At 34.0% G+C, this 26,685-nt stretch overlaps 3 protein-coding genes and 1 long non-coding RNA gene across 4 annotated transcripts; all 4 read right to left on the bottom strand.

Annotated features, from left to right (window-relative positions):
* Positions 1 to 1,729: 1,729 nt before the first annotated feature.
* LOC111371998 lies at positions 1,730 to 3,188 on the bottom strand. The gene is made up of 3 exons (XM_022994139.1): positions 3,172 to 3,188; positions 2,624 to 2,706; positions 1,730 to 2,109 (listed from the first exon to the last, which is right to left on the bottom strand). Exons 1-3 carry the CDS (start codon positions 3,186 to 3,188, stop codon positions 1,730 to 1,732), a joined length of 480 nt encoding a protein of 159 aa, XP_022849907.1.
* A 3,925-nt stretch (positions 3,189 to 7,113) lies between these two features.
* On the bottom strand, positions 7,114 to 8,689 carry LOC111371899 (protein EPIDERMAL PATTERNING FACTOR 2-like). Its single transcript, XM_022994052.1, has 3 exons — positions 8,522 to 8,689; positions 8,092 to 8,147; positions 7,114 to 7,531 (listed from the first exon to the last, which is right to left on the bottom strand). Exons 1-3 carry the CDS (start codon positions 8,601 to 8,603, stop codon positions 7,337 to 7,339), a joined length of 333 nt encoding a protein of 110 aa, XP_022849820.1. The 5' UTR covers positions 8,604 to 8,689; the 3' UTR covers positions 7,114 to 7,336.
* Positions 8,690 to 13,796: 5,107 nt separating this feature from the next.
* Positions 13,797 to 21,206, bottom strand: LOC111371997 (IST1-like protein). Its single transcript, XM_022994138.1, has 6 exons — positions 21,019 to 21,206; positions 20,541 to 20,673; positions 20,341 to 20,444; positions 14,842 to 15,013; positions 14,615 to 14,755; positions 13,797 to 14,543 (listed from the first exon to the last, which is right to left on the bottom strand). The coding sequence occupies exons 1-6, from the start codon at positions 21,063 to 21,065 to the stop codon at positions 13,797 to 13,799; spliced, it is 1,344 nt and encodes a 447-aa protein (XP_022849906.1). The 5' UTR covers positions 21,066 to 21,206.
* Positions 21,207 to 23,274: 2,068 nt separating this feature from the next.
* On the bottom strand, positions 23,275 to 24,594 carry LOC111371898. The gene is made up of 4 exons (XR_002698668.1): positions 24,511 to 24,594; positions 23,859 to 23,928; positions 23,548 to 23,604; positions 23,275 to 23,454 (listed from the first exon to the last, which is right to left on the bottom strand). It is a non-coding gene; the product is annotated as an uncharacterized LOC111371898 (long non-coding RNA).
* Positions 24,595 to 26,685: the final 2,091 nt, after the last annotated feature.

The following is a 26,685-nucleotide window of genomic DNA, read 5'->3' as shown; positions in this document are numbered from 1 at the left end:
CTAGATCGCTTAGAATAGCCAATAAAGTAGCTGCTTACTGTTTTAGTGTCCAATTTCTTTTCATGTGGCCTATAAGGCCTAGCCTCAGCTGGACATCCCCAAATGTGAAAATGCTTTAGACTAGGCTTTCTGCCTATCCAAAGCTCATAAGGTGGTTTAGCAGCAGCCTTAGTATGTACTCTGTTTAGAATATTAGCTGGAGTCTAGTGCCTCTCCCCAGAGTGATTTTGGTAAGGTGGAATGATTAATCATACTCCTTACCATGTCCTTAAGAGTACTGTTTCGTCTTTCAACTACACCATTCATGCTAGGCGATCCTAGCATGGTGTATTGTGGGACGATTCCACATTCCTCTAGGTATTTAAAAAATGGTCCCAGACATTGTTCACCTAAACCGTCATATCTGCCGTAGTACTCACCACCACGGTCAGACCTAACGCTCTTTATCATTTTGTTGAGTTGATTCTCAACTTCAGTCCTAAAAATTTTGAACATGTCCATTGACTCGAATTTTTCGTGAATAAGATATAGGTATCCATAACGTGAGTAATCATCTATGAATGATATAAAATATTGTTGACCATTCCAAGAAGCCGTAGAAAATGGTCCACAAATATCTGTATGTATCAATTCTAAGACATTCGAAGTTCTGTTAGCACATAATCTCCTTGTTTTGGTCTATTTTCCCTTGATACAATCAATACATACATCAAAATTCATAAAGTCAAGGAAATCCAAAATATCATCTTATACAAGTCATTCAACTCTAGCTTTTGATTTGTGACCTAAGCGTTTGTGCCATAATTTTGCTGAATTTTCTTTATTTAATTTGCGTTTAGTACCACGTGATTCCATATGCAAGATTTTATTATATGATGCAATAATATCAAGCAAATATAGGTTATCATATGTAGATAATGAACCAATACCAATAACATTTGAATTTAACAAAAGACTAAACTGATTGTTTCCAAATGAACAACAATATCCAAATTTATCCAATGAAGAAACAGAAATTGAATTCCGTCTAAAAGACGGTACAATGAAAGTATCTTTCAAATCCAAATAATAACCAGTTCTTAATAACAAACTAAAAGTGCCTATTACATCAACTTCCACTGATTTTTCATCACCCACATAGATGTATCTTTCATCATCATTTGGCTTTCGATAGTTCAGGCAGCCCTGCATAGAAACACTTATATGAGTAGTAGCACCAGAATCTATCCACCAAGTGTTTCTAGGTACTGAAACTAAATTATCCTCAGAATAGACCAAAGTAAGAATTGTACCTTTCTTTGCATGCCAATCGCAATATTTGGTACAGTCTTTCTTCACATGTCCAGCCTTGTCACAAAAGAAACAAGTTCCTTTGTCTTCCTTATGTATCTTTTGTACTCGACCCTTATGTATTGGACCCTTATGAGCAGCTTCATATTCATTCTTCCTTTTCTTGCCCTTATCCTTAGAAGTGCTTGCCAAGTGTGCACTTTCAGTTCTTTCTTGCTTCAACCTTTCTTCCTCTTGCACACAATATGAAATGAGCTCATTTAGAGACCATTTCTCCTACTGGTAGTTATAACTTACCTTAAATTGACTAAATTGTGCAGGAAGTGAGATTAATACCAAATGTATGAGCAAGTCATCTGACAGCTTGAGCTTTAGTCCCTTAAGTTTTGAAGTAATGTGAGACATCTTCATGATGTACTCCCTTATGTCCCCCTTGCTTTTATAATTCATTGAAATTAAGCTCTGCAAAAGGGGTGCTTGTTTCAGCCTTATCGTTTTTCGCAAAACGCTTCTCAATTTCGACAAGGAACTCCTTGGCATTAGATACCTTTTCGGTATCTGCACCTCTAAAGGCTTCGGGAATGCGACGCTTAATGATCATTAGACTCATGCGATTTGAACGAGCCCACTTCTCAAAGTTCCTTTTATCATCAGGTGAACTTTCTTTCCTAAGAGGTGTGGGTTGCTCAATCCAAAGTGCAAAGTCTAGATCCATGCAGCAAAAAATAATCAATATGTTCTCCTTCCAACCCTTGAAGTTTTTCCCATTAAGCATAGAAATAGAGTTAATATTGACAGATATAGTAGCAAATGAGCTAGCTGCAGAGAGAACAAAATGAAATAAAATTAATCAATTATGCTCATTCGAATATCCACATTTAATTATTAATAAATTCAAATAATGGTAAGTCCCATCTCAAGATACCTAGTGCACCATCAATATCAAGTCTTTGGACGGTAATTTTAATTGCAAGTGGTACTCTCAGCGTAGTGATCAAACATTGACAAAAATTCCTGTCAAATAATAAACCCATCTTTGGATTAATTTATTATTCACATGGAAACCTGATAATTGTCACATATTTACCATCACAAGTGTGTATGCAATTCGTCCAAATATTAACCCTCCTTTGGGCCGGATAGTACCCGCATGAACTAACACACACACAACATCTAAGCATCCCAAATAAACCAATCTACACAAGAGATGTCACTTTGGTGACATATTGCTTCAATTGGTTTATTTAAAATACTAAACAACCTTAATTTATTATAAATGATTTCCCAAAATATTTGAATTAAATTTCCTACATAATTAAACCTTAATTAGTACCTCTCAAAGGAGTATTAGTACCAAAATTTGAGAAAGAGAATCGCCAATTTGCATCAATAGATATCTTTGGAAACTTTAGGGACCTAAGGGTTAATAATTCAATACTTCAGGGGTTGAAATTTGAAAATTTTGAAACTTTGGGGGCCAATTTAAATTAATTGTGAACATGAGAGTTTTAATGGCAAAATTCAGAAGTTAAATGGCCCAAATTAAATAATTTTCGAACTTAGGGGGTTGAATTATTAAACCTAGAACTTAAAAGGCCCAATTGCATAAGCTTTAAACCTCAGGGGATTATTCCTTAAATATTTAGCCCTAATGTGAAATTGCAAGTAGGGACCTGAAAAAAATCCATCCTTAAAAAAAATCAGAAACCGCACGCCGACATCAGTTACATTCTGAATCCAATTTCATGTCAACAGGCTGCCGAAATAATATTGCTAAACTAATGGAATTAGTTAATTTATTCAGATTCATGTGGAATTCATGACAAATCCTGGAAACTTTTATCACTTTAACACATCAAAAGTATCAACTATAAAGCTTACACAGAAGCATTTGTCATTATAATTATCCACAATTGGAATATGGAAAACTCAGTGGATTCACGGAACTGGCCACCACTATTATATTCAAAAGTTTTAAATTCTCACATGTAACAGATCGGATCAGTTGGAGATCATAGGGTACTTTGATTCTGATTTTGCTGGATGCCAAGACAGCAGGAGATCCACATCAGGTAATATCCATCTGCTAGCTAGAGGAGCTATTTCCTATAAGAGTGCCAAGCAGACACTCATAGCTTCTTCTACCATGGCAGCACTCTACCCCCACCCCAAAATCCACCTGAAAAAAAATCTGAAACCGCACGCCGACATGAGTTACATTCTGAATCCAATTTCATGTCAACAGGCTGCCGAAATAATATTGCTAAACTAATGGAATTAGTTAATTCATTCAGATTCGTGTGGAATTCATGACAGATCCCGAAAACTTTTATCACTTTAACACATCAAAAGTATCAACTATAAAGCCTTACACAGAAACATTTGTCATTATAATTATCCACAATTGGAATCTGGATAAGTCAGTGGATTCATGGAACTGGCCACCATTATTATATTCAAAAGTTTTAAATTCTCACATGTGACAGATCGGATCAGTTGGAGATCATAGGGTGCTCCGATTATGATTTTGCTGGATGTCAAGATAGCAGGAGATCCACATCAGGTAATATCTATCTGCTAGTTGGAGGAGCTATTTCCTGGAAGAGTGCCAAGCAGACACTCATAGCTTCCTCTACCGTGGTAATACTTGGCCCCCACCCCAAAATCCATCCTAAAAAAAAATCTAAAACCGCACGCCGGCATCAGTTACATGTTGAATCCCATTTCATGTCAACATGCTGCCGAAATAATATTGCTAAACTAATGGAATTAGTTAATTTATTCAGATTCATGAGGAATTCATGACAGATCCCGAAAACTTTTATCACTTTAACACGTCAAAAATGTCAACTATAAAGCCTTACACAGAAACATTTGTCATTATAATTATCCACAATTGGAATCTAGAAAAGTCAGTGGATTCACGGAACTGGCCACCACTATTATATTCAAAAGTTTTAAATTCTCACATGGCAGCTGTAATAATCTGACTTTGGATCCAATTATGCCACCAAAATCTTGATCCATTAATTAAACAAATGGGCAAAATAAAATCGGCAGAATTAAATAGCCGGATATAAGTTTGACATTTTGATTGCATCAATAATTTTCCAACTTGATCTTGATCCATATAAACATGTCAGAATCCATATAATAACATGAAAGAAGATCACATATCAAAAGCTAGAGTTAAACGACTTGTGTTGGTATTTTGGATTTCCTTAACTTTACGAATTTTGATGTATGTATTGATTATATCAAGGGAAAATAGACCAAAACAAGGAGATTATGTGCTAACAGAACTTTGGATGTCTTAGAATTGATACACACAGATATTTGTGGACCGTTCCCTACGGCTTCCTGGAATGGTTAACAAAATGGGTACCTATATCTTTTTCATGAAAAATCCGAGTCACTGGACATGTTCAAAATTTTTAAAACTGAAGTTGAGAATCAACTCAACAAAATGATAAAGAGCGTTAGGTCTAATTGTGGTGGTGAGTACTACGACGGATATGACGGTTCAGGTAAACAATGTCCGGGACCATTTACCAAATATCTAGAGGAATGTGGAATCGTCCCACAATACACCATGCCAAGATCGCCTAGCATGAATGGTGTAGCTGAAAGACGAAACAGGACTTTTAAGGACATGGTAATGAGTATGATTAGTCATTCCACCTTACTAAAATCACTCTGGGGAGAGGCATTAAAGACTGTAGCTTATATTCTAAACAGAGTACCAACTAAGGCTGCTGCTAAAACACTTTATGAGGTTTGAGCACGCAGAAAACCTAGTTTAAAACATTTTTACATTTGGGGATGTCCAGCCGAGACTAGGCCTTATAGGCCACATGAAAAGAAATTGGACTCCAAAACAGTAAGCAGCTACTTTATTGGCTATTATGAGCGATCTAGGGGCTACAAATTTTATGATCCCATACTTAAGTCAATTTTTGAAACGGGAACTACAACATTTTTTGAGGATATTGAGTTTGGGGGAAAAATAAGGTTAGAGCATTGTCTTTGAGGAAGAAGTTGAGGAAGGATCGATTTTGATTCCTACTACTGCTTTTGACAATGTACAGGTTTCTATACCTGTCATTGGTCAAGAAGTATATCCAGAACCTCAGCAAGACAATGTTGAAGAACTTTCCAACCAAAATGAGGTAATATTCCAGAAGTGCAAACTCAACAACCTCAAATTATATTGTGACAATAACTTAGCAGTTTTGTATTCCAACAACGACAGGAGCACATCTAAGTCAAAACACATTGACATTAAATTCCTGGTTGTGGCCCCATATATGTTAAAATTTTCCAACATTTACTTTTTCTCCACGGAACCAAGTTTTTGCCTAGAAAAATGTCATACCTATTGTTGATGTGTCTGACATCAGGATTTACGTCTAGTCTAAGTCACTTAAAGCATTTAGATCTATCATTGCGGGAGTGTAATAGAGACCATAGTCAATGTCTGTTTTAGATATCGAAGAACGTGTTTAAGAGCTGTCCAATGTCCTTCGTGTGGATAATGCTTAAGTGATATAGTTGGCTAACATCATAAGAGATATCTGATCTTGTACTAATACAATATTGAAGTGCACCAATGATTATTCTGTATTCAATGGGATTTGATAGTAAAGAACCATCTTGGGACAACAATTTTCGACCAGTTACCATAGGAGAGGATAGTTGCTTTGCTTCAGCCATATTGGTCCGATGCAAGAGGTCAATAATATATTTGCCTTAACGTAAGTGAATTTTTTTTGTGTATTAGCCCAACATGGAAAAAAAAATGTTAGAAGAAAACAGGTCATTCATGTAGGTTGACCCAACCTGGATTGCGTGAATATTATTGGAGGGAGAAGTTGAGGAAGTTGAATTTGAATTTGAAACTCAACATCCCACAACTTACAACTCCCATATATAACTTCCACCCAAAAAAAAAACGAAAATATATATAGAATGCATATAAATTCATAAGGCAACATAGAGCGAAAAATACATGAGTATGGTGGCTTGATATTGGAAGTATATCATCTCCAAATTGGGGTTTGGATTATGGCTATTAAATTCCTTTCTTTGTGATCGAATTTCTGACCAAGGAGTGAACACAAACAAATGTTGAAGACAAGCAAAACAAAGTCAAGTGCCCTCGTTTTTGTGATTTCTAGTAAGTTTTACTATTTGAAATTTTGTTGAAGCATGAAAGCACGTTTTACAACATATAAAAAAATTTGTCTCCCCGACTCTTCCCCTTGTTCTCATATGCTAAAGTTCACAAAGGAAGTAGTCGTTTAAGATTAAAACACAAAAGTTTGAGCATTTATGTGCAATGACCTTGAAATCTTCACAAGTAATATGGGAAATTTCACTGTTAACTACTGAATTTTTACTTCGAAATCTTTTTTGACGGCCCTTTTTAGTGAAATATGTCAGAAATGAATTTTATTGATTAAAATATTCATCATTAAAAGTGAAATTTGTTATATTCTTATCACAAATCATGCTCTAACATCATTGTGGACATTAGTGTAGGGATTAAGAAATTAAATTTTAAATTTCTATTGGGCGTGCATGGTGTTGGCAGGGACGATCTTTTGCTTCTTCTTCTTTTTATTTTTTTTTATTTTTATTGTTATTTACTTTTTAATTTGAAATGAAGCGTACGCGTAATTTACCATTCAAGAAATGAGGCATGTGCAAGTCACTTGAACTTGCTACGAGCTTGGAACATTACGGACGATTCTTGCTAAAAATTTAAATTAGATGTTGATCCTAAAGGCGATGCAAGATTGAGATTTAATGGCACACGCAATCTCTAAGATTTCAACTGGATTTTGAGGCACCCAATTAACATTACAGACCAACTTCTAGGACGAATATACATCAGTAAATGGCTTCAATTTAATCCTGCAATTCAAACTTATCACTGCAAGCTAAATGGGAAAATTAAGCTAAGACAAATTTAAGCAAACTTTAATAATTCTTCCAAAGCTAACTGCATACGCCCTTTAAAATTAGTCTGCCGTCTGCTATTGTTTCAATTGGAGGGGACGTGGTAGTATTTTCCTTTACACATGCACCGGTAGATGACGGGACACGACTCGGTCGAGCACTTGTTGCTCACAATCACCCTCTTGCAAGGGACGCAGGCACCACATGCGTGCGAACAATCCGGCAGGCTCGACCCCGTCGGGTACAGTTCCATTCCCAGTCCGTCTCCCTTCGCTTCCTCCTGTCCAGTCACGTAAGGATATTTTATATAAATTGAAGGTAATAATCGACACAAATATTGAAAGGAACATGAGAATTTGTATACATAGCTTTTTGTTGTACGTCAACTAAGTTAAGATGAGAAAATTATTCTGTAAGTAAACAATGGACTTTTGGGGCATCGTTTGCATCAAGTACTCAACAATATTGTACAAGAAAATCGATAAATTTAACTTGTTTCTCTTGCTTAATACTATGAAACTCAATGTAATAAATTGTACTTATGGTACTTATGATCACTTAATTAAGATTAAACAATATAACGAACAAGATTTTAAGTTCTTTTTTGTTCTTCAATACGTACATTACTCTTATCGACTAATGCTATTTATACATCGTTGTGTATATAATGGTGTACAGATTAAGGTTTGAAAGAGAAAAAAAAGGCATGAAAGAAAAGAAATTCAGTTATTATAATCTTTCATGTCATCTATTTGTACATTATGTACATTCTCTTATATAATCCTCTGCATGGAACATGTCATAAATGTACTGTTAATGTTATTAATTAGGGTAACATACCTGAGGGAACATTTGTCTTTGGTGACCCTTGAAAGGACCTTCGCTTTGGTGGGCAACTAAAATTTTTTTGCAGGAAAAATCTAAACTTAGTAACAACATACAAATATATAAATAATTCCACTTTTAACAATGAAAATTTTTGTCTTGAAAAATCTCTCAACGATCCCTTTTGACGAAATAATTTTTCAACACAAAAATTTCCGTCCATAAGAACATGGGCGGATCCAGGGACGGGCTGGGCCGTACTACAGCCAGTCCCTTCGGCCCAAATGTCCATTAAAAAAAATTAAGTAAAATATATAATTTTTTTTATGTGCAATAATTTTTTTTATACGTATTAGCCCGTGTTGAATTTTTTTCAGGATCCGCATAAGAATGAAATTTCTTGTAGTACAAAAGGAATAAATGAAACTGAGAAATTTGCACTTACAATGATAAGGCCGAAGAGTGTTTCCAGTGGCAAGTATCAGCAAGAATACTGCAATTGACAGTGCTTTCTTCATTTGTTTCATTTCTTACAAAAAAGGGATTAATTCGATAAACACGAAAATATTACATTAAAAAGGGAAGTCAAAATACTAAAAACCATTGGAGTGAATGCAAGAAATGGGACAAGATTTATAACAAACTACATGGGGTGGGGTATTAAATATTAGTGTGGGATGTACACTGTCCACTTCACATGATACGCGGCCATCTTTTGAAAGAGTTTCACATGTTATAGTGAGCCACTCAAAATAATAAACCCTAGAAATAGAATAATATTTACATTTGTTAGACAAGGCAAAATCCTAGAGCACATAGGAAAGTTGAACATCATTATGAACGTCACGACATATTTCCTAGTTAGCAAGATAGAAAAATAATGCAAAAACTAAATTGAAAATTATCAATTATATATATATATATATATAGTTAAAAAAAGATACTCGCACACTGCATGAGCGAATATACAAGACACAGCATGAATGGATTGGATATTTCAACCGGAAAAATGGAAGAGGTATTGTTATAGGCCAAAAAATGAAAATTCAACTCCCGTTATAATCATCTAACAACCTTCGAGTTTAACCCATAAATCGCCCTATTGGCAATTGAAACTGATTGGCGTTTAACCCTTAACTCGTTGGTTAACGCCAAAATATTAATATTTTCAACCACCGGTTCGACCATTGACTCTTTACTTTTTCGAGTGAAACTTGTTTTCTAAACATTGCATGTAATGAATTTCACAATTAACGTGAACACACATTACGTGTTCTCTTTATTCAACTTTGTCAGATCATAAAACGGTGACGCATATTTAATGGAAGGAGTTATTGTAAGGAGAAGAATGGCTGTCATAAACGTGAAGATGATAGTTGGGATTAAATGAACTTTCTTTTCTTTACTTCTTGCCTTTATGGATAGTGATGTGTCCTCCCATGTTTCAAATTTTGAATACTTAAATAGAGTTTGAGAAAAATACGTCAGCAATGCATCTCGATGTAGGGATAAAAACATTGTTAGCCACGTAACTTACTGCAGGGTTGTTTTATTTTGGTAATCAAAATTTATTTTGCTGAATGAGGCATGGAAATTCCACTTTTATATTAGTTCAAGATCTGGAAGGAAGGAGACCCTTCACCTCATCCAATCTAAAAAGGAGGAAGCTAAAGCCAACATTGCCTTTTATATTTTTATTTTTATAATTTGTTGTTTAATCATCTACATTATGTAGTAGCTAGTTAAGTGTTAGAATTAGGGTATGGCATGAATTCTATTTGGAACGTTATTTAAAATACTATTTAAAGTCTATTTAGCGAATTCTAATTGAAGTTCTATTCGAAATCTCAATTGAAAGTTGAAATTTGTGTTGAACTTGAAGAGATCAAATTATGGATCGAGGAGAAAAGTCGTTGCAATTTCGCTAGCTTAGTGATCAAGTGACGTCGTCAAAATTTCAACAAAGACTTGGTGCCCACCTAGTGCTCGATCAAAGTAACTATCCAGCCTCGGTACGGGTTTGGACGTTCTCTATTTGTCCCCCCATAAATAGTTGGCTCTTAATTATGATTAAGACTAAGTTGGAAACATTGTAAACACAAATCTTAGTATTCTTTCTTTATGTTATAATAAAGTCTTCATTTTCTGAAAATTATATTATTCTTGTGTTTTTGTGATTTTTATTTCATATTGTGCTTATAATCTTGTATTTCTTCCAACAAATTGGTATTAAATTATTCCAGTTCCAATTTTCTATATATCAAATTGGTATTAGAGATTTTGGTTTTTCAATTCTTGGGAAGATTGATATTTTGATCAAGTTAAGAGCTCAACTTAATCCTTTGTGAAAGCAACTATAAAGTATAATATTCCATTATTAGATCGCAATATAATATTCTCTTTGTAGCAGGAAAAAATGTGAGTAATACTTGCTCAAATAGATTTGGAAGATGCGTTGTTAGGATTTGACAAGAAACCCACAACTTGGAATCCGAAGGAAAAACAACGGAGGGTTAGAAAGATTTTATCTCAAACACATCTTCATCTTTCAAATAATATTCTCCAGGATGTTTTAAAAGAGAAGTGAACCGCTACATTATGATTAAAATTGGAGTAAGTATGAATGATGAAGAGTCTTACTAGCAAATTGCATATGAAGCAACGCCTTTATTCTCATCGTATGACAAAAGGTATATCTCTTGAGGATCACCTAGCTACTTTTAAAGAAATCGTTGCTGATTTGGAGATCTTGAAGATCAAATATGATGAAGAAGAATTGAAATTGATTTTATTGCGTTAATTGCCCGCTTCACACGTCTTTTAGAGGCACCATTTTATATAGTCGTGAAACTCTCACTATCAAATAAGTCTATGATGCTCTATATTCAAAAGAGAATGTGGAGCATCTTGTTGCATCTGAGATTTATAGAGATGGCCTTATTATTGATGGTAGTCATGTAAGGAACAAATCAAAATCTAACTTCAAATTTTGTAATTATTGCAAGAAAAAAATGTACTCAGTAAACAATTGTTATAAATTGGAGAATAAAACAAAATAGACTACAAACCAACAAATAGAAACTTCACGGGAAGCAAGTATTACAGAAAATCCTAACAACGATAAAAAGCTTTTACTTATGTCTGACTACAACTGCAGATTTGACTAGATTTAAATTCTTGATACAGCTTGCACTTTTCATATATGTCCTAATCGGGATTTGTTTTCAATATAAGAAGAAGTTTCAAAATGTGTTGTGATGATCGATGATAATACACCTTGTCAGATAACTGGTATTGGTTGGGTCATAATAAAGATATTTGATGGAAAGGTTAGAACACCTGATGTAGTGAGACACATTCCATATCTGGATAGAACTCATCTCCTTAAGTATTCGTGATTCAAAAGGGTACAGGTACACTACTGAAGGTGGAGTCTTGAAGGTTAGTAAAGGAGTCGTATTTCATTAGACATAGAAAATTTCATTTATATATCTTGCATTGTTATATAGAATTTTTGAGCAATCGACACATTTTAAGAATTCAAGTGGATTTGGAGTTGTATTCTGTACCATTAGAGTCTAATTTAGGGTCTTGTTTAAAGAAAACATATCGGTTGAATTTAGAAATTATGGATAAATTCGCCTTACCATATTATCGGCTATTTCATTATATTTGGTTGCTAGTAACAAATCCATTTTTGGCTATAAGGCTCCACATAGGTACAATTTTGCCGCTTCAGTTGATGATTTGAATACGATTAATGGTGTTGATTCTAACGAAAATCCTTCTTTTGATGCATTCAATTGTGATTGTGTTACAACTTACTAGGCTTATATTCACTTTTTGCCCCTAGTTGGGGTGGCAAAGGTGGAGAATATTTCCAATTGAAAAATTTTTATAGAGAATTTTTGTTTGTGTTTTTTGGTGAAGAGTTGAAATTTATTCCTTGCAGTGAAATTTGTCTTAAGGTGGAGAATCTTTCAAGTTTGTTTATTATAGTGGAATTCGTGTTAAGGTGGACTTTGTTAACCAATTTGAGATGTTATTTGGAATCATGTTCGAAGTTTATTTGACAAATTCTAGTTGAAAGTCCAATTAGGAGTTGGAATTTATGTTAGACTTGAAGAGATCAAATTATGGATTAGGGAGAATAATTGTCGCAATTTTGCTAGCTGGCTGCTAGTTTGACGTTTGAGCGATGTCATCAAAATGTGAACAAAAAGTTAGCACCCACCTGACACTCAAGCAATGTAGTTATCCGACCCACGCCCATTTCGCTTTTTGACACATTTTAAGCATTCTTTTCTATATATAACTCTACTATAGAGTTTGAACATCCTCTATTTATGCCCCATTTTGTACTCATTTTTTTCAAAATACATTTTTCTCTCTTTTCTTTTCAGCCACACATTCTTTATTAAAATAATATTACATGTAAATAAAAAACCTTTTCTTATTTTTAACAACACATTTTCCAGCAATTTACTATTCTAAAATGCATTTTTACATGAAAATTGGTATCAAACACCCTCTTATTCTCTATAATTGGCTCTTCATTATAATTTAGATTAAGATTGAAATATTGTAAACCCAAAATCTTTGTATTCTTTCTCTATATTATAGTAAAATATCTATTCTCGGCAAATTACAATTTTTTTTTTTTTTTGTGATCTTTATTTCATATTTACTTATAATCTTGTGTTTCCTCCAACAAATTAGTGTTAGATTAATTTGGTTACAATTTTCTGCATAACATTAAGTTTTTCTTTTCTATATATAACTCTACTATAGAGTTTGAACATCCTCTATTTATGCCCCATTTTGTACTCATTTTTTTCAAAATACATTTTTCTCTCTTTTCTTTTCAGCCACACATTCTTTATTAAAATAATATTACACGTAAATAAAAAACTTTTTCTTATTTTTAACAACACATTTTTCAGCAATTTACTATTCTAAAATGCATTTTTACATGAAAATTGGTATCAAACACCCTCTTATTCTCTATAATTGGCTCTTCATTATAATTTAGATTAAGATTGAAATATTGTAAACCCAAAATCTTTGTATTCTTTCTCTATATTATAGTAAAATATCTATTCTCGGCAAATTAAAATTTTTTTTTTTTTGTGATCTTTATTTCATATTTACTTATAATCTTGTGTTTCCTCCAACAAATTAGTGTTGGATTAATTTGGTTACAATTTTCTGCATAACATTAAGTTTGGCTTGAGATGGTACATGTAAAATGTTAAAGTTTGTGATGATGCCCAGCTTTTGACGATTAGAGAATTTCCATCGATTTTTGTAGCTTTCTTATTTGGAAAATGCTGCTCTGCCAAGAGAAAATTACCAGACCGTGTATAGGCTCCTCTCAATGAGGTGGGCCCCAGGTCGGACCCGCATATAATAAAAAATTGCAATAAAAAATTTTGACCCACCAACTAAGAGAGGGCCTGTAGAACATCTGTAATCATCTGCCTTAGTAGTGTAGCATCTTCCTTCTTATTTAATAGAGAAGTGGTCATGGAGCTCTTCGAAGATGCCAATTTAGTACTAGTCGATCTAAATAACTTTTATCCACAAAGTTCTATTTAAAATTATGGCGGTAAGTTTCCCTGAATGGCCAGTGTCCATGCATGATGAGAATAGATTGATGAATACTGAAATGTTAACTACCATAAAAGGCTTATACTACTCTCCCTAACAAGATTGATTTCTTAAAAAAAAATAAGGTTTGACGCCTGATGCACGCTGGGAGAAGCTGAAACACCGTCAGAACCAAACGAGCTTTGATTATCCAAAACAGGCTTTTCTATGTCATCCAACTTGGATTCGGTACCATGAAAAGGGTTTTCAACTGTACCATCTGAAACCACGTCATTATTTTTCTTGACAAGTTCACTGATTCTAAGCTGAGCAAGACTAGCAGCAGAGCGGGCAGCAGCAGCTGCACGATCAGCACTATCAGCAGCTGCCTGAGCAGCAGCCAATACATCCTGTAAATCCACATTGTTCTCACTTTTGATCCCTACAACAGGGGGAGGTGCATTGCCTTGTCTCACAGGAACTGATGCAGAAGACGGTGATGGAGGAGATATGAATGGCACAAACTGTTTGTGTTCCACTGGACCCAATGAAATATCGGGGGATTCACGTTCTTTGCTAGCTGATTTCTCCAGCAACACTTCTGACTGACTTTTGTTATCTCCAGAAGGATCTGAATCTTCTTCGTAACTTTCAGATAGGGCAGATGCAGGAAAAGGAAGCATTTCTGGTGCCGATACAGTGCCTTTACTTGACTGTAATGGCTGCTTAGGAACTTCTGGAAAATCTAATATTTCAAAATCTGTATCAGAATCAGACAGTTTCTCTGTGTCTTGTTTGGATGCGGAATACAGTGGTTCGTCATGTTTCTCTCTGTTAAAGGGCAGCTTAGAACCGCTGACAAATTGTGTCGGACCGCTCTAGAAAGTAAGGCACGCACATCAGGTATGAAGATATGAATGGAGTTCAGGCAATGAGAAGTAATCTGTACCAGTAAGTCTTCATGTGGCTTCAGCAATTCACTTTCAGACGCACTTGGATCCCAGTCTAGCTCATGCTCTTCAGCAATGTCCTTGAGCAGCTTCAGTTTAACATCAGGAGTCGGAGCTCGAACAGATAATTGCTCCACCAACTACAAGTGTATAAAATGTCACAAGAAATAAAATCAAAATGTTTCAAATTCTGAATAAAGTCCCATAAGATGACAAATTATTCAACCTGGCGATTGACACCACATTCCGGCCTAAGCTCAGTTGCAGAAGAAACAAATTCTTTTCCATATTTGCCAGCAAACAGCATTTGAACCTGCATTAACTCTGTAAGATCGGCACACCTTGGTGCAGCAAAGCATACACTGGAAATTGCTTCTTTCAAGTCTAGAGGACACTCCCTGAATATTGTAGAGAACATTTACATTCAGATCATAGATCAAGTGGGTAAAGTTTGTTATACCTCAATGGCTCAGTCAGAGACGAATATATAGCAAAAGTAATAACGTAATCTATAATAAGAGTAGGAAAAAAAAAATTTCATATAACCACATCATTTGATAATCTGCATCATCAACTATTGATATAGGGAGAGAGGAAAGGGGCGATACAGAATCGAAAGACAGGAAAGCTTAAGGTAGTACCAAAAGCTTCAAAATCAATTTTATTGTATGTAGTCTAACCCCAGACAAGCTGAAGTGTTTGGTTACTTACTCCAATTCTATCTGGTTTTTCAGATGAATTTTGCAACCAAAAAGGGAAAGCAAACACAATATTTTCTATTTTTCTTTAATTTTTCCCCGATAACATTCTATACCATCAGAAATACCCAATTATAATTTTCACTAACTGACGAATTGCAGTTGAAGATTCCTATATTTCTAAACCTCTTACCAAAGCCATGGAGGTTAATATCATTGTCTCTAACCAAACAGCAATTACTGACAAGTGGCCACTCATTTACAAGCAAGGGTGGGTTAAATTTAATGTCCTGTTATATTAAATGAATAGATTAAAGATTGCATTATTGTCTACGTAACTAAAAATAAGTTTTAACCATCTTGTAGCTGGAGTCCAGAAAGACTATGAACATGAAAAATCAGGTCGAACTCAAATTTCTTTTCTATTGAGAGGCCAGGTAGAATTGATTTACAACCAGTGTAATCTAACTTCTAAGCTTTCCTAATCTATCGTTGACATTTCATGTCAGATTGAACAAAATAAAGGCAAACCAGACCAACAGTATCTCATCTCACAAACAATCTATCTGTATCAAGTTTTTAAGTCCCTGTTCATTACTACAGTGCTTTCATTGAAGAAATTTTCCTTCAGGAGAGAGGTATCCACAGGAAAGGAATAATTTGTTGAAATCAGGAAGCTTCAAGTAAGGGTACAAGTGCGAAAGGGTACGTCTGAAATCTAACTACAAGATGGTATAATATGCAGACACAAGTGATAAAACATCCGGGAAGCGAATATGCAGTACATATGCAGCAATACTTTTTATCCCTAAGCATTCAAAATTAGTTTTTCAATTCATAAATAATCATGCAGTGCCCATGCTGGATCCAGGATTCAAAATGGTTTTCTCACTTAAAATTCTATTCCTAAAATTTAGAAACTTGCCCACTCATTAGACTGAATTTTGAGAACTAACATTTTTTTCTCTAACAGAAAAGAAACGACTTCAATGCTATGTTGCTTAGACTCAGGTACACGTACATATCTAGGAGTTGGATCCTTGTTTTAAAAATAAAATAAAAATAAATAAAAGGTTATGAAGATACAGTTAAAAAGGATCCAAATTTTGGATACCGGTATGAGAATACATCTCACAGTCTTTTTTAATTAAAATTTATTTACTTGACTGATCATCACTTCAATGTATTCATATTTTCAATTCATCACATTTGTTTCCATCTAGGCAAGAGAAATCCTAAGAAGTTTGTCTAATTTGAATTAAATCTACTTTACACATTTTTCTTTCCTTGATATTTTTAATGTTAGAACTTAACGCAAAGATATCTTAACACAAATGCCACCTCTAAATCTAAAGATCTTACCAACATAAATCAAAGCCTATAAAATCAAATCTTAAAAAAGTAATTATTTATCAATTGAAAAATAGAAAGCTATAAAGATAAAAGATACAACATGTCAATCCATGTGCTTAAATAATCAAGGTTTGGGACAACTGACAGACAAATTTGTCCTTTGGCTGCAAGCAATTAAAAGATTTGGGACTATAGGTACCACAAATGAAAAAGTTGGCGGGTACAAACTACAACCAAGTGAAAGATTTGGGACCGAAGCTACAATTTTCCCTTATTTTGACATTTATTTCAACAAAATTATTTGTGAATTTTATTAAAGACAAAATTATTATGAACTATGAAGGAATATTTTATTCCCATTATTTAAATTTTCCATACAAAAGGTGCAATGGCATTCTTACATTTTTTCTCACAAACCATAGATCTTCAGAATTATATCTATCAAGAAAAATAAAAAATTGTGTACATTTGTATGCAGAGGTGAGAGGAGAAATGGCATTATTAGGAGACGACACAAAAATATTATCATTCATTAGATTTTTAAAGGATATTATCAATAGCTTATTGCAAACATCTTTTATCAAATACTTATCCGAGAGTAAGAATTTGTTGATGTTAGAAAATCCTTAACCACAATGTAAGTATGTTTTGTATGATGGACAATTAGGATGCTTACCATCACCAAACATTCTAATTTTCTCAATTTTCTTAAGAACTTCACCCGTGGGAAAGAGTAAAATGACTCCAAAAATGCTCACACATCCCAATAAAGGCCAGATAAAAGGAATAGCAAGATGGAATAGTCTCAAAATCATTGGGGAAAGAAAATTATAGGGAAGTTTCCACTGAACTGAAAAAAGAAACCTATGACGAAAAGGATAGCAGTTGGAACTTGGATATCTTCTCATTACTGATCTCTCCTAGTTTTTGGTTTTGCTACATAACAATTACCAGACCCTTATCTGTTTCTGCTCCCTCATCATTAAGCTAAAGAACTAGACCTCCAAATTGTCATTGAGTTTCTCAAATACCATCTCGGTTAAGAGGAAACAATGACTCCTGTTTCATATGTACATATATAGGTGAACCCTTGACATAATAATCATTGTTCGACTAGTGATAAGTGTGTTTTAGGTTTAGGGTTTATACACTTATCTGGACCATTAAATAAAATTAACTGTAATAAATTTTGAGGATTTATGACTTAATCAGATGTTAATATTGTTCATTAGGTAAAACTCGAGACGAATTGGCGGAATTGGAAGAAGTGAATGAAAAGGGGTAAAAACAAAAGAAATCCAAAATTCAAGGACCAAAATGTTAACACCCAAGAGTTGATTCGGACCATAAAATGATAACTGAAGATCACATATGATCAATTGGATGCAATGTGAAGTCAAATAAGTGAAATATAGCCAAAGCATTCTCACAAATCAATTTGCAGCAGAAAAGGTTATGCTCCAAATTTTTTGCCTCAACTTGAAACTCATTTTTCGGATAGCAAACATTCAAATTGGAGAAATACTATTTCTACAAGATTTGTAGCCCGCTGAGTTATCTTTCCAATGTATTTAAAATCACCTCAATTGGATATCGAGAAAGAAAATTACGACCAAAATACTAAAAAAAAATTACGGATTGGCCAATTCCCTTCCTTGATTCAAACTCTTATTGGCATCAACTTCAGAACGATATTTTGACCTAAATTCGACCATTAGAAATACAAAACTTATAGAGAAATATTGCAGAACTCTCTCTTGCCTCTTCATACACAAGAATAACATCAAATTCATCAAGAACAAGAAGATAATTCATTACTTTTGGGAGAGAAGATCAAACCCTAGCAAAGAATTGAAGCCAATTACATCAAGATTTTAAAGAATTCAACCATGGAATTGAAAATCAAGATTTTTTGCCTTCTTTCCTGATTCGGGGGATATGTTTCATTATTCTTCTTGTAATTTATTTAAAACCAAGCTAGACTAAATCTCTTTTTTGTATTGAATGAGATGAACCCTATTGTTTAGTTATTTTAAATTCAAGACTAGTAGTTTAGTTCAGTTCAATTTTTGCGTTTCTTGATTAATTTTACATACTAATTGCATTATTTAATTGATTGGACACCAATTAAATAATTAATTGCTTATTGCAGTGTTGAGAGACTTATAATAAGTTAAGAAACTGGCAAAATTAACATGTTTGCAATAAATGTTAGGAATAACATTTATCACTTGTACAATCATATAAATAATCTAAAATTTAATGCATTCTAATCATTCAAATTCGAGTCGTGCTTATGATATAATTAATTTATCTTGAAAAAGAAAGTTCAATACATTAGTTTTATTGCTTTTCAAAAATGCACAAAAGAGACTAGATTAAAAATAAAGAATTGCAACAGATAACAATAGGTGGATTCTAAATCCAATATAATCGTCCATAATTTGATACACAAATACTTTCTACTACTTTCTTAGATAATTTAGCATAAAAACAACATCAAAATATCTATTTTGTTTACATAATTCGAATCCCATAAGAAACTAGTAAGCTTGAATTAAATTCATTCCATATAGGACGATACTCTCGACTCTGTTAATCTATTACATGTCAACAATACCATAGGCTTGCAGAATTTTACAGAACAACAAGCAAAGTTACGACACAGATATTTCTATATCTTCCTCTTCCAAGATTAACTTGTACTTTGTTAAGACTTTAACATTAGTACATCCAGGGCCAGCCCTAGACCAAGGACAACTAGGCAATGGAAAAGGCCTCAACTTTTAAGGAGGCCTCAAACTAAACATAGAAATCTATAAAAAAAAAAATTAAAAAAAAATTAAAAAAAAAAAATTCCTGCAAATAGTAGTGTTGAAAGAGGCAAAGAATCTCTAGTGCACTATTAATTACTATGCAAAAATAGTTCTGGAAGAGGCAAAAAATCTCTGGCCTTGTGAACTACCTTCTCACTGATCTTACCATTTATAGCAAACTGAATTAATCAAAATTCAGATTCTAAATTAATGAAAACTGAGAACACAGAAAACAGAAGCATGGAATGTGCATTTATGTTTCATATGCTTACAATATTTAATTTCATTATCAATGTTACATTAAAGTTATATATCAATTTTAGTTCAGACTGGATATCAATTGGGGTTGGGGTTAGGGTTGGTGAGGTTGTTGAACTGGCTCTTCCAAGCAACAATTTTTGGATTTTGTTTTATCAACGTCGAGGCATCTGCCAGTTGTGATTAGAATCTTTAATTGCTTATAAAACAATGCTTCAAAAAGATCTTCAACTTAGATATGTATGTCACAAGAACAGATGGTATAAGTTATGGAAAACTGATGCTACAAAGTGAATTCTTTGGTTTGAGGGGCAACTTTGGAGTCCATTGACATTTCTCTATTTGCAGAGGCTAAAATATTTTGCAGACTAAAGACATTCATTTTGACAAACTGGTGGAGACTTCTTTGCATTGAGCTGGAATTGAACCTCACATTCTACATTAAGGGCCTCATAATAATGAGTGGCCTAGGGCTTCATAATTATCAGGGCCAGCCCTGAGTACATCTCACAAGAATTGATGAGCTCAAATCAAAAACTATGTCGAGAACGACTTAACCATGGAATAGCTATTAAAATGACGTGGTGGTGGACAAAATACCTTTGTGCTTCAATGATTGGAAGACGTACAACAATAAGCTCACAGAATAGTTCAATTATCTCCTGTGCTGCCATCATCTTCTCTTCTCTTATTATATGCTCAACCTAAATTACAATATAATTATAATCATTTTCTGCATGAAGACGAAGACTGCGTGTAAATCAAATAAGTTTATAAGAACAAAAGGAGCAGATTGATACTCGAATCCTAGCAGTGGCTTCTTGGCCGGTCTCAAGGAGCTTGGCAATTTCTCTACGCATTTGCTTTATTTGTATCTCTCTTCTGTTCCTCAGAAGCTTTATTCGTGGAATTGTCAGTTTCAACAGAGTTTTACTGTGTAACATTACAATTTTAAACAAAAAATAAAAAAACAAATCAATCAGACATACTATCCTCACTTCGATAATAAACACCCGTTTAATATTCCATAAATTTATAAAAATAAAAGATTAATGAACTAACGCCAAAAGCCCAATCAAATTTAATCGAGTATAGCAGCACATAAAATCGTCAATTAAAATTATACACTTGTCATCTCGAAAGTATCATGCTGATTTGATCGCGAGTCCAAAAATTTCCAACAGTTCTCCGCCAACTTATCCAATTGTGCATACTTATAAAAACCCTAGAAACGAAAACAAATTATGATTATAAATACAATAAGAAAAAATAGATTACCATTTCGCAGCTTTGAATCCTCCCTTATTCATAAAAGAATCCATCATCGACGAAGCGATTTTTTCTAATCACAGCCCGCGAATTGTACTAATTGACTATTAGATGGTGAAATTTATATAATTATTGAGAGAATTTGACGACTGTGGATATTAATATAAGATTTATGTTAGATTTAAAAATCAGATGATATTTTTCATCGAACAGGATTGTGCAAATATATAGATATATAGTTGTATTAAAAGCATGGCAGGTCCCCAACTTTTGAGAAAGGTTCATTTTAGTCACTTAACTAGTTTTTTAAACTCATAAATGCAGTTTCAATTCTGTTACCAATAAAGATTCTACCACAATTTAAGTGTTCTTTCCTATCCGGCAAGCGAATTTTCTTGCATCGACCTCTTGTTATGTTAGTTTGCAACATGGTGTGACAGCGACGTATACTTAAAGTTGGTGAAATTCAATTTTACTATAGCATAGTATGACATGTTATTAGAAATTTTCAGAACAATGTAATAGCACGAAATTTATACATGAAATTATTTTAGACATGAAAAATTGTAAGGTATATAATTATTGTCCACGTATAGAAATGTGTCTGTTACGTAAAATGAGGCACTAAATATTGTGATAAAATAGTTATTAGTGATCAAATTGAAATGAAATAAAACTTTTCGAAACACCAAAAAAAAAAAAAATAATAATAATAAATAAATAAATAAACAAGGTTGAATGATTGAAATGACTCTTTGTTCAAAGTTGAGTGGCTTCTATTATGTTATTTTTACAACCAAAATAAGGTACACCTGCTCCTCTATGGGAAGAAATGAGTACGTGCTTCCAAAGCTTGTACATTTTGTAGAATAGTAATATAATTTTGTTCAAACAATTGCAGGCTTATTAAAGTATTACCATTTTATTTAATCAACTCTTTACCAAATCACCTCTTGTAGGATACATCTAGATTACTTCTGGCATATCTGGAAACGATGATTAAATAGTTCGAAATTATACTAAAAAATAAAAATAAATTATTTACTATATTATTTGATTTTATCTAGTATGACATATGTAGTTAAAATTTGTCGAATATGAGTGATTAGAAATGTAAGACACTGATACCTAGGAGCTATCATGAATGCATTATCTACTCATTACTTAAAGAGGAAATTTCATTGGGTATCAAAAATTGGGTTTGCTTTATCAAAATTGTCACCTTATAAATTTGTTATCAAAAATATCAATTTATGACATTTTTGCCCCTCTAAAATATTAGAATACCAAACTTGTGTAATGTGTGTTGTGTCAGAATATGGCAGACGAGAGAAAATGCAATTGCAAACCTAATTTATCCAATTTTTACTTCTCCATTTCCCTCTCGTCTCTGCCTTTCACATCCGGACGCCCGCCGCCTCTGTCTCACTCACCGGCTATCTTATTTTCTGGCCAAATCGCTGTCATCGATCGTGGGGGAGATCGGTCGTCGTTGCTGCCTCGAGTCACCGGCTTTGAAGATTTTGGAAATCTGCGGTTTAGTTATTTCTTGCCGCCGACGGTCACCCACAGCCTCTCCGATATCTGCCACTGGCCCACTGCACCGTGTTTGTGACAATAGACTCCGTGAGTCCGTGACTCGTGAGCCTCCTGCCTCTCTCTCTCTCTCTCTATTTTCTGCAAAATTGGTTCAGTTCGTGAGCTCCTTCCTCGCATGTGAAGTTCTTTATTCTCTTTTAGTTTCGTGCTTCCTATATTATTGTCATTATTAATTGTTGATACTGTCACTTCCTTTCTGTATTATTATCTTGTTTAAGTTGATGCTTCTGTAGTTGTTAGGAGAGTGCTTCTTCTGGAGATAAGTGCGTTTATGTACAAACTTTCTGCTAACATTAGTATATTGAAAATTCCAAGTAGATCTTCATACGACGAATGAATAAAATAACAAAACTCGGGAGCATACGTTGTGTGATCAAACAATGTCCTCATTTCAGCTGTAAGTACGTGAGATGAAATCTAATGATGGCCACTTTGTTCAAATAATGGTCAAGATAGTGTTTATTCAGTTCAGCCTGGTTGTAGCATTTTGGCATTCTCATTGAACTCCAAGGATGAGTATAATCCTCAACAATTTAAGATGATAAAAATATTTTCTGGTCAATCAATATCTCAACTATCCAAGACTATAAGGAAATAAATAGCATATCCATATTTGTATCATACTGGTGGATTTAGAAGGATGAGATTATTAAGCTTTTCCTGGTGAAAAGTATCCCTATAAAAGAACAGCATAAGCTAATATTTGTCAAAATTAGAGGCCAGATGACAAATAACTTTGGAAGTATGGTTATAGATCCAGATTCAAGATGGCATGTACCTAGACAACAAGAGTAACCTTATCTTTTGAGAGTTCATTGATAACAGATTCCAAGGATGACACATATTCTGCAAGCCAGAAGGAAACTTTTAGCGTTGATAGTAGATATTTTTCTTTAATAGTGACACGACAACTAATTAAAATCTTATGGCAGAAAATACCATTCAAAGTGTAGTCAAAGCCATATTTGGGTTGAGGTTTATCTGAAAAGCCAAATCCTGTAAGAACAAGAATGCCAAGAGAATTTAATAACAATAGCTTTATCTAAGCTCATGCAGCAAAAAACTGTTTTAAACTGTTGTAACGGGACTTCAGGAATGACAGATCATTTATGCCACGAACAAGAAAGAATTTAGTGTAAAACATTACTCAAAACTGAAACATAACGGAAATACTTATTTTTGTTTGTGCGAATTACAAAAACTATGCAAATAACTGTAATTTCTAGTAAGAATAGTGAGCTTAAGCTTACCTAGCCAATCAAAAGCAATAGCATGATAATTCTTTGAGAGAATTGGTAGAACTTTGCGATAAGAATAAGCCTATAACAGAAAGATATAACTATTTTTTCAGGTACTACTCATCACGAAAATCTAAATAGACTGAAAAAGTTTCCTTAATGCTCTATTTGAAGGTACTACTCATCACGGAAATCTAAATAGACTGAAAAGGTTCCCTTAATGCTCTATTTGAAGCAGTGAAATCTAAGGTAAAATATACCAAAAAATTTAGAAGTGGATTACATTGTATCCTAGAGAAACTGAGAGGTCTGATATCTGAACTTGTAACTCAATGTTAACAGACCTCAGAGTACACCCATTTAGATATATTGGCAAGAAAATTTGGATTCAGTTGTAAGCTTTTATCAAATATCAGAAAAATTAAGATTTCAGTACCACTGTATAGTGAGAATATAACAATATTATCTTGTAGGATTTAAGTATGCTTTCATATCCAAATGAATAATTACGTGGCGGGAAGTTGTAAATTATGCAACAACTACCAAAGTAATAAGAAAGTTCGAATTATTCCCACTTTTCAACTGGACTAAGTATATGTGTGAAGGGACTACATTTATATCTTGTTTTCATTGATTGAAAGTAGCAAAAAAGCATAAGACTCACCTGTGAAGGGAAACCATGAATCAGTATGACTCGTGGATTTTCAGGGCTTCCACTTTGTACACAAAATCATCTATTGCACAAAATGAGCATGTTTCAATTCATAGCCCTGCAAATAATATGTCCTCAATATCTGAATAACATTGATTGCTAACCCATAACATTAAGGCCATGTTTGGTGCACAGTATTAGACCGGTCTAGAATAGATAAGATATAACTTTCATTCCTTCCGTTGTACTTCCTGGGACTCTACAATCCACCTTACCTAACATGTCATATTTGTTCTTGTAGTGCTTGTTGCTCCCAGAAACACAATCTTTAACAAAAGTCTCATTTGATTACCTAAAAAGATCAGATGTGGCATGTGAAGAACCACCCATTGCAAGTCCGAAGATTGGATCCTTTGCTTTCTCTCCTATGCCACCAACAGGATGGCCTTTCATCTGAACACAACATACCCATCAATCAACATCCAAATGAGCCTAACCCCTTTAAATTTTAAAAATTTTGGCAGAAAAATAAAGTCAATAAGTTGCAATTTTGTCTTCATCTCAAAATGAAGCCAAACAGAAGTCCAAATAGCATACTATCATTCCTTGCTTGAACCATTCATCAGCCGGGCTTGGTTCATCAGAATACTTCCCTGTCAAAAATTACACTTTAATTTCAGAAAAACCATTATTAAAATTTATTCATTTTCAATAAAACATAGTTAAAGCTGGCCGGGATGGGAGGGATCCGTATTATCAATCTTAGTTCCAACTTCCAAACCTCCACTGAAAGAGAACCTATCTCCAACTGAAACGGGAGCATCCAACAAATAATCCTATAACATTAATTAAACGTCAGAATCATAATGAAGAAAGAAACCTATTATTCAGAAATTTGTATCTACCTCATTAGAATTACTGCTTGATTGGCAACAGAATCGGTGGAGTTTCTTATTCTTGAAAAATGGGAGCTTTGATATGAGAGGGAGAGGGCGAGGGCGAATATTTACCGGAAATGCGAGTAGAGAATTGAATTGAAATGATGACGAGGAGAATGGGATTGCCATGGAAAGGATTCAAAGGAAGGAAAATGGTTTTCAAAAAAGAATGGCAGTTATGACAGTTGGTTTATAGGTAGAAATATGACATCTTGGATGAGATATATCGTTGAATTTGTACTGAGAATCTTAGAAAGTTGTATAATCTGCATACACATCAAATCAACGAAGTATACGAATTGGGAAGGAACATGTACTACCAGGATCCACAGCAAGCAGTTGTTGCTTGCTTCCTGAGCCTATACTTGGTGAACTCCCTTGGCTGAGAAGAAAGCTTAGAATTCGATTTAGGAAATTGAACAATTAGGGATTATGGTTTTGTGGAGTGTAGATTTCGGAAGTATAATTATCTTGGTGGTATTGACTAATGCAGTCCTCCTCTATGGAATTATAAAGTAATTTTAAATTTAAACTTGTCAATTTTTGGTCATTTTTGTCTCCAAGTTTTCATGTTCATTTTTTATTTGGTCACTGGATGTCAAACAATTTGTATGCTAAGGAGACAAGTCATAAGTAGAGAACACGTTACGGATCCTCTTTTTGAAGGGTTAAGGCAATGTTTTTCATTTACTGGGTTGTTATGCTATTCCATATCAACTTATATTGCTTTTTTTGAATTTGAAAGGGGAATACTTAATATGCTATCATGAAAAGATTCCCACCACTTCAAAGAGTTGATGGGAGAAATTGTTTATTTATTTATTTATTAATCATCAACTCATTCTCAGAGTGTTTTTAGGCTCCTCCAAAGGAGGATGATGTAGGTTAGGATCCCCAACCATAATATACACATGGGGGAAGGGGCAGAGGCCTGACCTCCAACAAAGCAGCAAAAATACATAAGAAAATAGATGAGGACGTATTACTTCTCTTACAATGAATGGTAAAGAAAGCAAAAGTAAACTATAGCCTAACACTAGGAATGCCATATTTGTCAAACCGACATAACTTTTGAATTTCAAAAGTTTTGAGTGTTTACAGTTGGAAATGTGAGTTGATTAATTTACATTTTGCAGGCACAGTGGCCAATGTGAAATTGACTTAGAAGAAGGCTCAAGGTGTTGCTGAGAAGAGGAAAGGAAGAAGAGGTCAGGGAATTGTGAGTCGTGAGTGCTCCGAGCTGTTTTGT

Source organism: Olea europaea, chromosome 23 (genome assembly GCF_002742605.1).
Source record: "Olea europaea var. sylvestris chromosome 23, O_europaea_v1, whole genome shotgun sequence".
Classification (NCBI taxonomy): domain Eukaryota; kingdom Viridiplantae; phylum Streptophyta; class Magnoliopsida; order Lamiales; family Oleaceae; genus Olea; species Olea europaea.
The sequence above is the reverse complement of the archived record's forward strand: the minus strand, read 5'-3'. Positions and strand labels throughout refer to the sequence as shown.